This window comes from Lissotriton helveticus, chromosome 3_1 (genome assembly GCF_964261635.1).
Source record: "Lissotriton helveticus chromosome 3_1, aLisHel1.1, whole genome shotgun sequence".
Taxonomy (NCBI): domain Eukaryota; kingdom Metazoa; phylum Chordata; class Amphibia; order Caudata; family Salamandridae; genus Lissotriton; species Lissotriton helveticus.
Window position 1 is genome coordinate 1,847,690,060 of NC_136061.1, and position 16,415 is coordinate 1,847,706,474.

The 16,415-nt window shown below is 44.8% G+C and overlaps 1 protein-coding gene across 2 annotated transcripts in view; it reads right to left on the minus strand.

Annotated features, from left to right (window-relative positions):
- The window catches only part of AP2A2 (adaptor related protein complex 2 subunit alpha 2), a 537,324-nt gene that overhangs the window by 121,807 nt on the left and 399,102 nt on the right, over positions 1–16,415 (minus strand). For both annotated transcript variants that reach the window (XM_078682786.1, XM_078682785.1), the window contains exon 11: positions 11,111–11,293. In XM_078682786.1, the coding sequence (XP_078538912.1) occupies positions 11,111–11,293 (183 nt within the window). The remainder of the gene's footprint in view (positions 1–11,110; positions 11,294–16,415) is intronic.

Here is a 16,415-nt window from a genome sequence, read left to right on the forward strand (position 1 = left end):
AAGACAATGATTTTTCGGGACGTCACCTGTTGGTGGGAGTTGTGCCTCCCCTATGAGGCTTTCCCCTTCCCCGTAATCCTCCTTAAAAGTACAGTTGTCCTTGTTGCTGGTACTACCAGTGCTGTTGGGGTGCCGGTGTTTGACAGCTTTTCTGGAATGCCTGGTAAAATACTCCTGATTGGAAGTTGCCTCTCCCTGTATGCGTGCGAGATAGCACTGCACCTCTTCATATACCTCCTCTAAACTGCAGTGCCCCATGGACTTAGCTGTTTCATTGTCTTACTTGAGCTGGTTCAAGCGGTCTTCAACCGTGCTCCCAAATAACTGTTTCCCATTGAATGGGTATTTAGAATTCTAGCTTGAACCTCCAATTTAAATCCAGCCCATTCATCATCTGGTGGCTTGAGGTGTCTGCGGCGTTCAATGGCAATTTCAGGCATGTGTTGACAATGTTTTTGCCCTCTTCTTCCAGATGTGCAGCTCTCTTCTTGTACTGATCTGGTAGGTGCTTCATAAGTTCAGCCATTTTCCTCCCAGTGCTGGTAGATCATTATAATGTATGATGCACCACTGGTCTGCTGCATTGAGGTCAATCCTTTTGCTGTCCTTGTCAGGAGGCAGCCCGATGTTGACGGGATGTTGGCCATCTTCCATGCTATGGGGTGATGATCGAATCAGCTGGCAATCTCCCCTTGATGTATACTGGGACACTGGATGAATACTTCTATTTCTTCTCTTCCATTTGAGTCACAACTCTACAAGTGTCAGGTTATTTGAATTCCTCCCTTCCTTGGTCTAGGATGCCTGAAAGCATTGGCATGAATTGGTTCCAGGCTTGTGATGGCAAAAAGGTCTCCAGCAGGAAACAAGACTTTTGTTTTTTGCTGCACTCCATATTTATCTGCAGCCTTCTTAATAATCTAGTTATACATGCCAACGTCATCCGGAGGTAAAGACTCGACGGATAGCAGTCTACCACTGCCCCAAGGGGAGTCTGTCGCCAGGTCTTGCCACTGTGACTCTGTGTACTCTGATTCCCCTAAGTCCTGATGCATACCCTCTAGTTGTTACACTGCCTCTTCAGAAGAGATTTGCTCTAATTCCCCCCTAAGGCACTGGTGTCAAAGCAGGTTCAATTTCTTTGACAAACTTCTCATCCTGATCTTTTGGCATCGAAGTCTCTGGTGGTAATCGAAATCCCTTTAAGGTTTTAAAGCCTTCTTTTGTAAAATAAGGCAGCAATTTTGGCCATTTCTTCCTTTCGATTTCCGCCGATCATTCTTCAGTGTAAAGGCTCTATGTCTATTTTCTATTTGGCATCAAAGAATCCTTCGACGACTTATCGGTTGTCGAGCTTCGGTGTTCGTCTTGAGACGTCTCCTTATTCAACATTGAAACATTTTTCCCTCACCGTCCTTAGATGGCGGCCTTTTTGGGAGATTTTCCTATTGCGGTGTCCTTTTTGAGGGATCTGAGAGGTTCTCTGTCTCCGGCCTGCCTTCGGTCGGTGAGCGTTTGGACTAGGAGTCTCCCTTTGACGCCCTTGAGTCGGATTTTCAGAACACAGGCCCTTTTATCAGTGTCAAGGTTTCTCTTACCTCCTGTCTTTCTTGGTTGCCTAACCTTCAGCGTCGACGAGCCTCAAGTCGGCGGCCAATGTTTCTTCCTCAGCACCTTCCATGATGTTTTACTTATAGTCGCTCAACAGACCCAGGTATCTCAGAGATGTAGTTGTACCCTGTCCCTGCATGGTACGACATGCCCGCCTCTGCCTTTCTCTCACCATCAGCATCTTCAACATGAACATGACACAGGCTTTGCAGCCTTTGCTTCAATGTTCCATGGGCAGGCAGAGGTTGCAGACAGGGCAGAACTGGAACAGAGTCTTCTCTATTAAGTTGTACTGCAAGCCCGCTGTCTGGGAATGCACGAAAAAAGCCAGAGGAAAATCGACTCTGTCCCTCTCGACTTCTCCTCAGCTATCTTTTTGGCGGTGTTCTTCTCTGAATTAGTTAAAACATTTGCCGAACTTCTGATGAACTTCTTTGTAACTGTATCTTCCTCATGTTGGAGAGTCTTCAGCCAAGCATCCAGACCCAGAAAAAAAGAATCTAAAGATACTGAACAAATGAGGGAGCTACCAGAGGACGGCGTACAATGTCACAGGATGCACCAAATGGGGTGTTCGCCGATGAACAACAAAAAATAGAAGATGGACTACAAAATAGTGGAAAATTCTGGGCCCAAATGAGCAGCATGGTAATCCAGAAAAGATTCAGGCTGCAAAAATGTATGTGTAACTGGAGTCGCACCTGATTTCAACTTGATTTGATGACAGAAACCCTTCAACTTCTCCAATTCTCAACGAAAAACTTCTGGAAACGCACTCACCCCAGGGTAGACATACACTGCACTAACTGTTGTGCAATCTTCTCTTAATACTTGGTGACGACTGTTTGGATCAAGGATCATTCCTAGATTTTTCTGTTCCAGTCACCCAAAAAGACACAAGCAATTCCTTGCCACATAAATTGTACCAGGAGCTTCATTACCTTTAAAATTCAGCAGAAGCAATCTGGTTTCCGGCAGCCATGTGCTCTTTCCTTCTTCGCTGTTGCTTGCCCTTGTGCTTTGCTCAAGAATCGGCTATACATAGCCCCTGCTACTCTGCACATGCTAGGAAGAGTCTTTAGCTGCCCATGCACCTGCTTAGGTTTGTTACTGTCAGGATGTTTTTACTAAAGTCAGCAACGGTTGGTTCCTCCTGTTCTGTTGACTGTGCATTCTCTGTATGACCATCTATGTATGTAACTCTTCCTCTGTGTGCTTGTACCGCCTTCTTTTGAGCTCCTGTGTGGGTATAAAAGACCCAAGGTTCTTCTACTCATTGTGCTACTTCATACACTACCGAAGGGTGTTGTGTGAATGTAGTTCCACCTCATGAGGTTTAATAAATTGTTTTCTTGACATTCAGTTTCCGTGCCAACTTCTATGTATTGGTCTGAGGACCTGTGTGCAGAGAAGGGCAAACCCCTGGCACCGGTAGGCCTTGCTGAGCTCTACTTCTACAACTGGATGCACACATGACTTTCAGAGAGCCTTATTACAAAAAACCTCACCCTTTTTGATCCCGATTGTATAAAAAGGATCCAGAATCCATCATAAAATTAATCAGAACACATGATATGTCAATGAGACAATATGGTATTTTCCCTCAACATGACCCAATTTGCAATACTTCTCTTTACACAAACTCGTTTTGCCTCCTCCACACACAACGTTGTCCTCATCAGAATCATATTTAATTTCATTACTAGCCGTCGTCTCAAACTCATGAACATATTTTGGCGAGGATTTAGTGATACTAGATTTAGACACCTTTGTCAAGTGTTCTTTTTTATTTATAGCTTTAGCACACACTATCAAAATCAGGACAACATGAAGCATTACCCAAATTATTTTTGCCACTGCAAATGTTTCCCTTTCCCCAAGTTATCTTCCTTTTAAGTTTCACAGATTCCACCCCCTGCAAAGCATGATCCTGTGTACTCAAAGACATCTTCTCCATTAAGGCAGACGTAGATTCTATATTACTAGCAATTTCAATAGCTTATTCTAAGGTCAAATTTCTGTGGGTAATACTTTCTCTTGCATCTTTGTTATTTTTTTTCTACTAATTGATCCATTATCATTTCAGCTTCAAATGATTTATATTCACAAGAAGCTTCTAAAATCCTCAAAGCACCAACTTAACACTCAATAGAATCCTCCAGCAATTAATGAATAACACAAATGTGTGCCTCTCCATTATCTCACTTTTTTTTTCTCAAAACTAGTATCAAACATTTTAATGGCGGTAGAGTACTCATTCAGTACATCCTCATCAAATTTGGTACATGTAAATGCTTTAACCTTTTCCTTCCCTTAAGACCTAGAGTGTGTCTCAAAATACCAGACTTCTTCTTGTGAGTGAATACATCAACTTCAATTGCTTCCAAATAAGCCTCAAACACCTCCTTTCATTGTTCCCAATCAATCTGTAGAGAAGCCGGAGTAATTACACTACACAATCTCCCAGTAGGTTTATCTTTAACATGTACCACATCATATGTCGTGGGAATCACTGTACTCAACAACGTGGGCACACAACTAGTGTACACATCCCAACGGTGGGCACTACCTCTGGTTCGTCGTTTAAGACAGACTCCTTTGTATTTTATGATTCAGGTTTTTATTTTTATTTCATTTGAATTTCAATGAATATGGATTCAGTTCATTACATTCTTTTGGGTTTCATATACTCCAAATCTTTTCAACAACTAAGCGCCGTTGGCCATGATGCTCCAATGCATTTCGGGCTAGGGTCGCCCTTTCTCAAGGAGCTCTGAAAATCAGAACAGCAATCATTTACATCTTAGTACAACAATATCGCAAACCACATAGTCGATTCACTGTTTAAACGTAGATGGTAACCTCTAAATAACTCAATGTCAATACAATCACGTGTGTATTGTGATTATCAATAAACCATGAGAAAAACGGAGCTTCATGTGCTCGAGTGACATAAAAATGCTGCATGTGGATTATCAACAACGGAAACGTGAGGGTGAAGGGGTTGTGTGATCATGCCGGGGTGGGAAGAACTTAAAATGAAAAATGCTCACGTGGAGTGGCGATCAGCTTCACTAATCGCGGAAGCTGAAAAAATATGGTAAAATCAAAATTAGTGCGGTGGTCTAGGTATTCAAAGTCACAACGTAACAACGTTGCAACGTTGGTGTTCGCCCTAGCGGGGATGGAAGCTTACCGAGGAGTATCAGCGCGGGTACATAGAAGTCTCCATCACGTTCGGCTGACTTCAACAAACGGCGCTAGCGCATGAGTGTATATCGTGCATGTTTGTGTAAACATAGAAGGAGGACTGTTGTTGGCCGGTGGGTCAAGGATACGAACGAAGGACTAATGACCAAAGTTTTGGTGGTGGCCATTTTAAGACGGGGGGTGAAAGGCAGTGTGATACAGACAGGGGACACGGTGTGTATTCATTTGGAGGAACATGTTAAGTGTTAAAGGAGGCATAATGTACAGTGTGTTTTCATAATAGACAATGGTTACGTGGTTATAAGTGACATGTTATAATTGGAGTTGTGAAAACAAAAAACAAAAAAAATAATAATATACAGTGGCCCAAGAGTAATAGTGTCCATATGTACCATGTCAGGTACTTATAAAAAGCAGCTTAGCTCAATGCGGTCATTGAGACCGAATGGTTTCAGCGACTGCAAGCGATAAATCCAAGCAGTTTCTTTTTGTAGAAGCATTTTGTTATTGTCTCTTCCTTCTTTTTTTTGGGATCATTTCCAACACCATAAACTTCAACTGTGATATATTGTGTTTGTGTTCCATGAAATGCGTGGCCACGCTGGATCTTTCTTGTTTTGTCCTTATATTTGATTTGTGTTCATTCAAACGGATTTTGATTTTCCTTTCCGTTTTTCCTATATAAATCTTCCCCCATGGGCATTTCAATAGGTAGATCAAGTTTGACGTGTCACATGTTGCATTTACATTAATTTTGATTTCAGTACCCTTCATTGGGTGGTTGATTTTATTACCTTTAATGATGTTGTTACAGCTATTGCAGTTGAGACAAGGTCTGGTGCCTTTATATGTAGTTTGTTGCAATGTTTCTTTGGATAAGATCTCTCTCATGTTGTTGGCTCTGGTGTACGCAAAAATAGGTGGATCTTTAAAAAGATCTTTAAAATCCGGTTCTGACGATAGAATTCTCCAATGTCCCAGTATAATTTTTTTTGTACCTTCCACTGAGTGTGGAGTATTTGGATACTATCACTGTCCTTGCATCCTCATTTTTTGTTACTCTGGTGAGTGCCTTTTCGCGTGAGATCACAGAGACCTTATTCATGGTGTCATTCACTACTTCAGGTGGATAACCTCTTTCAATGAATCTCGAGTTCATTTCAGTCAATCTTTTCATGCAAACTTCTGGGTTTGAAACGATGCGTTTCACTCGTAACATTTGGCTGAAAGGTAGATGGCGTTTGAGTGAGTTCTGGTGAAAACTGGAATAATGCAGTGTGTTATTACGATCTGTCGTTTTTCTAAAAAGGTCAGTTTCCAGGCCTGTGAGACCTAGTAATGGATACATCCCAAAAATTAATTGTTTGTTCGTTCATGATCCATGTGAGTTGAATTCGATGGTCTTTGGTGTTAAGTATATTCAGTTCATTCTCTAACTGATTCTTCGTTCCTTTCCAGATGAAAAATAAATCATCAATGTAACGTTTGTACATGAGCAGGTTGTTTGTCCATTCGGGGTTGTCGTAGATGTGGGTTTGTTTGAAATTTGCCATGTATATATTTGCATACGTCGGTGCGGCGCAATTGCCCATGGACATGCCCGACAATTGTTGGAACCATTGGTCGTTGTAAGTGAAATAGCTATGGTATAGCGTAAAAATCATGAGTTCCATGAGTAGGACTTGCATGGATTCTGGGATGTCGCTATTTAGTAGGATCTTTTCCACTGCGTCGATTCCTCCACCATGTGGGATAGACGTGTATAAACTTTTCACATCTGCTGTGCAGAATATCAGGTTGTCATTTTCATTGATTTTAGCTTCTGAGGGTTTAAGTAAAAACTCAGTAGTATCTTTCAAGTAACTTTTTGAATTTTTTACAAAAGGTTGAAGGTAGCGATCAAGAAACTTTCCAACGGGCTCATGGAGAGACCCCTTGGTGGAGACTATTGGCCTCATCGGTGGATCCATCAAGCATTTGTGAATTTTGGGCAATATGGTTATCGTTGGGCTTTTTGGGTGTTCTACCAATAGAAATGTAATGAACTGAATCCATATTCATTGAAATTCAAATGAAATAAAAATAAAAACCTGAATCATAAAATACAAAGGAGTCTGTCTTAAACGACGAACCAGAGGGAGTGCCCACCGTTGGGATGTGTACACTAGTTGTGTGCCCACGTTGTTGAGTTCACTTATCGGCGTAAACGGACGGTTACGCCACCAGCAGGAGCACCCTTATATATAGAACCTAAACCACACGTTTTTTCAAACATCCACATTAACTTCGCTGTGCACCGCACTTATTGTTCTTTTCGTGGGAATCACTGTACCATAAAGAGGGGTTGCAGGTTAAATATAACAGTGTGCAAAACTCTGAGGGGGTTAGCACCAGTTTACAGTACCCGCGAATACACTGCAGATAATCCAGTGTGTAGATCATCAATTTAAAATGGCTCCAATGAAAAAGAATGAGCAGCATGCTCCAAAGCTGAAGTAAATCTTCTTTAATCAGAAATACCATTGAACATTAATACGCAAATGCAGGTGACTCGTGCATAACTCCACAATTTAGATCTGATGTCTGCATAGGACCAATCCAAAACGGCGTCAAAAACACACACGTGAGTATGAGCATAAGACCCCGATCGTGGTGTAAAAAAAGACCAAAGGTCGCAGACTTTACAACTCACCTAGAGTAGAAGCCGCACCACCACAGCAACAGCCGGTATATTAGCCTTGTATCAGTGCTTTAAATGGGCCGGTACTCACCGGTACTGAGTACCTGCACTTCCGATTTTTATTGCCGTCGGTAAAGGCACTTCTCAAGCCAGGGAGAGTACCGGTACCCTGATCCGCAGGCTCAGATTAGTTGGGTTTCTGCTCCAGTCAGGGCAGAGGCCGCTCTGCTTCCGAGGAGCTTGTAATGAACTCTGCTCACGTATTCTTTTGTAGAGTTGCTGGTGAAGATTCTAGCATTGCCCATTTGAATGCCCCACAAACTGCAGGGGGGTGATTGGGGTTGTGTCACGCTGTGATTAACAGGAGTGTCTCTAGACCACAGCTTTCCAAACTTTTCATGTTGGTGACACACCTTTTTGTGCAAAATTTCCCAGGGACACAGTAACACGAGCGAGCGCTTCGAGCGAGCCCGAACCACCACAACCCACTTACACACACAACCCAACACAACCCCACTCACACAACCCAACACAACCCCACTCACACAACCCAACACAACCCCACTCACACAACCCCCCCACACACACACAACCCACACACACACAACCCACACACACAACCCAACACAACCCACAACCCACCTACAACCCACACACACAACCAACAACCCACACACACACAACCCCCACACACAACTCCACCCACCCACAACCCCACCCACACAACCCCCACCCCACCCACAGACAACCCCCCCCACACACACAACCCCCCACACACACAACCCCCCAACCCCCCCCACCCCCACACACGCACAGCCCCACACACACGCACAGCCCCACACACACGCACAGCCCCACACACACGCACAGCCCCACACACACGCACAGCCCCACACACACGCACAGCCCCACACACATCTATAGGCCTACCTATTCACAAGTAAAGGTGGAAATCTAAGGGCTTGCCTATTCACTAAGAAAGGTGAAAATCTGCTCCTTGTAGGTTACTCTTACAGTTGGAGCAGGTTTTCCACTTTGTTTGAATTCACAAAAAGTTCCAGGAGAACGCCCCTTCCCATTTCCGAATAGGAAAAATCAATCCATAAATGCGTCAGTCAACTTTTTTTCTCTATGGGGATAACATTTTCCCCATCGAAAAACTCCTCTGCTACACTTAAAAGAAGACGCTCTCTCCCAGCCTTATCACAGATGTCATAGCTGCCAAGGTTTCAGATTGCCATGTGCGACATTTTCATAATTTCAGTGTAATTATGAGTGACATTTCAACGACTACGAGTGACGTTTAGTTTATCACGAGCCAAATCAAGCAATGAAGGCAAGCAAAACGTATAAATATAGAAAGTACACACATTTGAGTAACAATAAATCCAAAGATTTTGAAACTGCCTCAAAGCAAGCACCAGAAATGAAAGGGCATTACCTGCACTTGTGTGTCAAGCACCAGAAATGAAAGGGCACTACCTGCACTTGTGTGTCGAGGGCAGGAAGTTGAAGTGTCTGTCTTCCTGTAATTTAACACAGCCAGCACTGGACGGCAGCAGCAATTCATCGGGACCCGGTTTGTCGAGAAAGGTACCAGAATGTTAAAGGCCACATATTAATGGAGAACAGGTACCAGTGCTGGCACTGCACGCTAGTGCTACTGAGGGCCCCCAAAACACGGATCTTCTCAGCTGACTTAATTGATGCCAGCTGCCTAAATTTCACACGTTAGTTCCTTGTAGGTTGTTCTTAATACATAATATATTATATCATAAGTGAAAGAGCCAGTAGTCAGATGACTTGCGCGCAGCCGCAGACAGCACGGCCATTGGCAAGCCTCAGGAGAGTGAGTATGGCGTACTAGTGCCATCAGGACGCTGTAACTATCAGAACACATTGTACCTCAGCAATACACTGCTCAAGCCGAATACAAATCATTAGCGAGCCGAGAGTGGTGTCCACTCTGGTCAGCGCACTGCAACCCGCCCAACCCAAAGTTACATCAACAGACTGTCACAGAGTGAATTAATACAACACCGCTCTGCTGACTTAATTATGATGGTGGCCGAGCTGAAAGTAACTTGTTGGATGGCACCAGTATTGTCATCCTACGCTAGCACTATCCAGTGAAAGTGGATTTGTAGATCAAGCAGAGTGAGAGAGTGTTCACACTCCAGGCTGCACTCACTTTGCTTTGAGGCGATTGGCAATTATTTGCACAGACCGCCTCATCATGGCCTCGACACTCCGCAATGATTCTGAGGCTCAGCAGCTGCATGAAGAGGCTGGTGTAATCCTCTGTGCTCAGCAACGTCACGACACATGCTACACGTACTTCATTGGCGGCTGCCTGGCCTTTTTTTACTCAGTTTTATCTCTCTGTCACACTGTCGTCCATCCCCCGCAATCATCTGGAAGATCATGATGCCTGGTGCGCAGGCCCATTGCTGAGACTGTAGTGACAGTCACAGTGAGGGTCGCGGGCGGTAATAATATTTAATTTTATGGGCAGATTTACTCCTCCCCGGAAGGGGGGGGGGGGGGGGACAATACTCCCACGAGGCTCCACAGCTGCTTCACCTTCTGCCTTGCACGTCGTGAACACTGAGTGAGGGGGGCTCGAGTCGCATTCCCCAAATATCGGCTGGTCGGCAGATGTCATCACGCGACACACCTACGTGTGGGTCGCGACACAGTAATGTGTCGCGCCACACAGTTTGGAAAGCTGTGCTCTAGACAGACCGTGCACTGTCAATCAGGTGCACAGGGACCATTGGGTTGAAAGTGCCATCATGCCTTTCATTTTATGTTATGAGTTCATCTGTGTTTTTTGACAAACACATTTCTCATGTGTTTTAATATGTGCTGCAACTGATACAGAAGTCATTATGTATGATAATATTTTGCCCTTAGCCCCTTCCACTTGCCACACCTCTATTTTAATGAGTACCTGCACTTGTTTTTCCCCATTTAAAGGACTGCCTTGTATCATCCTTGCTGTCCAAGATCCAGGAGCTCGCTGCTACTGACGGGGACAGGGAAGTCATTTATGAAGGAATGGAGGCCGTGGGACGAGAGCTAAGTCCTAGTCACCACTAAGACATCTCAAATGAAGCACAGGAATACGCTGGTAAGCGCTCCTGATTTTATTTTCAGTCCGAACAATGTGACCGACCGAGCAGCAGACACCACACCAACTGCCAGTCACTTCAACCACAAATGCATTCTACATTCAAATTCCATTGTGCATTCTACTCCGTCCAAGAACTACACCCAATACCAAGTTGTATGAGAATTCTTGTGTATGGTGCCTGTTTCCAACATGAACTTCATGCATGGAGCCTGAAGGCCAGTAACAATCCCAGATGCAAAACCTCCATGAATCAGACTCAGGTGTACTGTCTTCTCTGCAGGAAGAAGCAACATGACAGAGTCTTGGTTAACAGTATGCACAGAAAAGCAAAAACATGCCAACTCTTTACTGCGTGTTGCCCTTCCCTTGGAGAAATGAGATCTGCAAGGAGATGGAGTAAGTGAATAAAAAAAAAAGGAAAGATGGAAATAATGGATATATATCAGCAGGTTATGAACCATGTGGCTCCTTACCTCGAAGACAGTTTTTGCTGCATATCCTTGCACATCGTCTCTGTTAATAACAATCTGGATAACACGGTACCATACTTCCTCACTCACATAGTCCCCAGCAATGCGAATCAGATTCAAGATGGTGTCCACATACCATGTGTAGTCTACCGCATATTTCTCAGCAAGGATTGCAACCTTCAACACCTGAAAGAAAGAGGAAATAAAGCAAGAGAGATAATGGTTCTTACACAGTAAGCATCTGTTCTTGGCATGTAGATTTGTAGATTCACATGCGTTGCATACTCCTGCCATCTAGTGTTGGATCCGGATGTTTGCAAGTTGTTTTTCTTCGAAGAAGTCTTTCTAGTCAAGAGGTAAGGTGACTCCTCCTTTCAGTGATCGTGCACACGGGCATCAACTCCATTGTTAGATTGTTTTCTCGCAGAGAGTGAGAATGGAGTTAGTAAGTGTAGAATAGAGATGTCCAGGCATATGTAAACTGATAAACTGCAACAACTATAGGAGACCAGGGAGGCGGATGGGTGCATGTGAATCTACAGCTCTACATGCCAAAAACAGATGCTTACTGGGTAACATTATCTGTTCAAGGCATGTGAGCTGTAGATCACATGCTTGGCGTAGACTATACAGCAGTCTACTCCCAAAGCGGTGGCTAACCTGTAGTTGTTGTAGTGGTCTGAAACAGTGTTTTATGTACTGCTTGGCCTACATTAGCTTGTTGCCTCGCTAACACATCTACACAACAGTGTTTGGTGAATGTGTGCGGTGTCGACCATGTTGCTGCCTTACAGATGTCAGCGAGGGGAATATTCCCTAAGAAGGCCATAGGAGACCCTATTTTGCGAGTGGAATGCGCTGTAGGGGGTATTAGCAAAGTTATTTTTACTTTCTGATAACATGTCTGGATAGATTGTATGATCCATCTTGCAATTGCATGATTTAGGTATGGGTTTGCCTATGTGTGGTGGAGAAAAAGCAACAAAAAATTGCTTTATTTTATGAAATTCTTTTGTTCTTTCAAAGAAATATAGTAGAGATCTTCTAACAAAGGATGTGTAGAGCTCGTTCTGATACAGAAGCAGGTTGAGGTAAGAACACAGGTAACTCAACCGATTGATATGAAAGGCAGAAACCACTATAGGGAGAAATTTGGGATTGGTGCAAAGATTCACTTTGTCTCTATGAAGCTGAAATGCCTGGAGTTCACCAACTCTCCTCAGTGAAGTTATTGCGATAAGGAAAGCAACCTTCCATGAGAGGAATTATAATTGGCACCTGTGCATTGGTTCAAATGGTGGACCCATTAGACTTGTAAGGTCTAGGTTTAGGTTCCACACTGGTGCAGGTGGACTCTTTGTGGTATGACTCTTTTCAACCCTTCCATAAAGGCTTTGATTCCTGGTACTCTAAATAGAGATAAGTGTTGTCTGTTTTCTAAGTATGCAGCTACTGCTGCTAGATGTTAAGCTAGTCCAGATTGCTGTAAATGTAACAGGTAACAGATGATGTTCTGTACAGAAGCTTCAAGAGGATTGATATTGGTATTGTTACAATAGACAACAAATCGCTTCCATTTTGCTGCATAATATGCTCTAGTAGTAGGCTTTCTAGCTTCTTTTAGGACATTCATAAAGTCTGGTAATACATGTAAATAACCAAACTATGACTTCAGGAGCCAAATCGCAAGGTTGAGTTCTTTGGGATTTGGATGCCTGACTTCTTCATGGCTCTGAGTGAGGAGACTTGAGGTAATATGCAGCTTTTGGTGTGGAACTATTGACAGCTCCAACATGGTAGTGAACCAGGTTTGATGTGTTCATGTTGGAGCTATAGGAATTAGTGTGAGGCATATTTGCCTGAGCTTCCGAACTACCAGTGGAATGGGCGGAGAGGCAGAAAAGCATAAGCAAATATTCCTGACCAGTTCATCCATAGGGGATTGCCTTTAGAGAGTGGGTGTGGGAACCTGGAGGCAAAGCTTGGGCATTTTGCGTTTTCTGCTGTGGCTAACAGGTCTATCTGAGGAAATCCCCAATCCTGAAAGTAGGGGAGGAGAACCTGAGGATGAAGTTCCCACTCATGAATTTGCTGCTTCTATCTGCTGAGAAGGTCTGCAATCTGATTGTTCACCTCTTGGAAGGTGCTCTGCCAGGGGATAAATCTTGTGGTGTATAGCCCATTTCCAAATGGCTTGTGCTAGGCTTGACAGTTGGAGAGTGTCCGCTCCCCTGTTTTTGTATATAGTACATAGCTGTAGTGTTGTCCATACAGACTAAGACAGCTTTGCCTACTATGAAAGTTTGAACTATGTGAGTTTGAAAGGCGTTGAGCGCTAGAAACACTGATAGTAGCTCTAGATAATTTATATGGAGATTTTTTGTGCTTCAGACTCCACAATCCTTGGATTGTATGATTCTGTAAGTGAGCCCCCCCAACCAGTGAGTGATGCGTCTGCTGTTAGCACTGTCTGTGGAACAAGGTCGATGAAGAGCCACCCTTTGGATACATTTTGTGGGTTCCACCACTGTAGAGTGTGATGGGTGCGGCCGTCTACCAACACTAGATCAGTTAATCGACCCTGCGACTGGTTCCACTCACTTGCTAAGCATTGCTGTAGGGGACGTGTTGGACTTGGCCCTTTTTGGCAGGTTCACCCCTAAACTTTTTGCCTGCTCTCCGACAGGATAGTGGTGGCTTTAGGCCTCTGGGCACTTCAGTCCAGTGTAAAGTGTGTGCTCTCTCGGTGTTACATTTGTAAGATTGGCCTGCAGTCCCATAGGAATGCATTGGGGATTCTCTGATCAGTGTGTGTCAGTAGTAATTCCTACAATGAGAGGAGCAGTGTGGTCAAGTCTGGTATGTATGAATTTGTGTGATTAAATGCTGCGCAATGGTGTGCGCAGATTTATTGTAGTTATTTTAGAAATGCCACTTTTAGAAGTTGGCATTTCTGTGTGCTATGTGACTGCATGCCTGATGTGAATTGCATGTCTGGCTTGTGTGTGAAAAGAGCTGAGGGGAATGGGTGGCTCCAGGAGGGGCAGGATGAGTCAGCGCTGTGCTGAATAGGACATCTGGGCAGAGAGTAGTGGGAGGGGTAATCCTTCTCCGGGTCGGTCTCAGCGCCATCCGAAAACAGGCAACCTTGCCTGGGACATGGGCGGGGCATGGAGCGCCCAACTTGAAGTGTCCGGGGCTCCCGTGAGCTGAGGGAGCCCCGCTTGTGACTGCGCCACCGAGAAGGAAGGAGAAGTTGTCTGGAGCCTCGCGGGCTCCCCTGCCAAGTCGTGTGTCCCCAGAGAGGGACCGGGTGAAGGAGAGTGCAGGGGGGGAGCCTCGCGGGCTCCTCATGAGAGCGGAGTACCGGTCTCGCAGTGAGAGAAAGTCCCGCGTCCTGCAGAGTCCCCACAGCCCGGTGAGTTCAGATGGCGGGGTAGGGGGGAGACTAGGTCGGGGCACAGTGTCGGTGCCCATTTCATGAGCGGACCGCCGTTGCGGGCAGCTTTAACGAGGTGGGCATGTTTTGATTTAAGAGCCTGTGTTTGGCTCTCTCGTCGAGGGCACAGATGTGCCAGGGTCCCGTCCCCCCCGCCCCCCTTCACCTTGTTATTTCAGCTGCCCTGCTTGCAGAGGGCAGCTGCACTGAGGGGGCAGTGTTATTAAAGTTATAGGCCTCGAGGGCCCCAGTGAAGTGGCGCAATTCAAGGCATGCTGTCGGTGCCTGAGCGGTCCCGCCATTGCGGGCCGCTCCAACGTTGGGGGACCAATTGTATTTAGAGGGAGCCCCAGTGAGGGCCCAGAAGGCACAGTGGTGCCATTTGATATTCACAGCTGCACAGCACTTTGCGCCAGCTGCTACGTTTAGGCCATTCATTCCTTGGGGGCATTTTTGATTGAGTTAGGATTGAGGTGTACTACTGCCCCAGCGCAATGACGTGCTTTTGGATACTGCTGCATTGGCAGGGCGCCCTGACTCTTTGGACATAGGGCATTTGAGCCCCTTTGAAAAGGCCAGTAGGCCAGGAGGACTATTGGCTTTATAGGGCTCCATGCCCTAATGTGATTTACGTGGTGCCAGGAAATGCTCCCTGATTTATGCCTCTAAATGTGTTTTTATGATTTTGAGGTTATGCATACTGAGTTATGTCCGAGTTATTCCCTACTGTGGTTTATGCTAGGGAGATTATTTCCTAATGTGAGTTATGCTTAGGAGGTTATGGTCCAATATTTTTTAGGCTTATGTGGTTGGCGCAGAATATATTTCACGCCTTATGTGATACTGTGCATAATATGGTTTGTGTTAAAGGATGTTGCCGAGTACAGTTTTTGCCAGTAATTACTGGTTGTGTTCTATGTTTATTATGTGCTCTACATTTACTATCTTTACTAAGTGATGGTTCTGACAGTGGCCCAAGTGACCCTGTCATGTGTATAAAATCCCTTGTAAAGGTTGCCCGGTGGCACAGTTTAGATTACTATTCTAATGTGTGTTATGATAATACAAAGGCTATTTTTGATATAACCTTGTGTGGAGTTCCTTTTGTGGTGTGCCTAGTATGTTGTTGCTGTGTGTGTTGCGCAAATGCTTTACACATTGCCTCCGGAATAAGCCTGACTGCTCGTGCCAAGCTATCAAGTGGGTAAGCAGGGGTTATCTTTGGCGTGTAACTCCTTTGCCCTGACTAGAGTGGTGGTCTCTTCTTGGCTTTGGCGCAAGCCTTAGCCAACCAGAGATCCCATTTCTAACAGGACGCATGTGAAGTCTTGCATGGGGAACGATTATGATGCAAGACGCCATAATTCCCAGAAGTTGCATGAAGACTCTGGGTGGTATCGAGTGGTTGGGCTGAAACAGAGTGAGAAGAGACTGAATACTGTGAATTCTGGCTGCATTGGGGAAGGATAGAGATGTTTGAGTGTCCATGGTGAGTCCCAAATACGTTTGTGTGTTTGAAGGCTGCAGATGGGACTCCAGCGCATTCACTGTAAACCCTAGTTGGTGTAGTAAGTGAATTGTGGTTTGAGTGTGTTGGAGACACTTTTGGCAAGTGCTGGCTTTGATGAGCCAGTCGTCCAGATAGTGAAAGACGTGGATATGCGGTCTTCTCAGATGAGCTGTGAATACTGCCAGGCATTTGGTGAATCCAAAAGGTAGTACTTTGAATTGGTAATATTGACCCGCTATCACAAATCTGAGTTACTTGCAATGAGCAAGGTGAATTGTAATGGGAAAATATGAGTCATTTAAGTCTAGAGTAGACAAAGTCGCCTTGTTGCAAAAGTGGAAGCACTTGTTGAAGTGTCA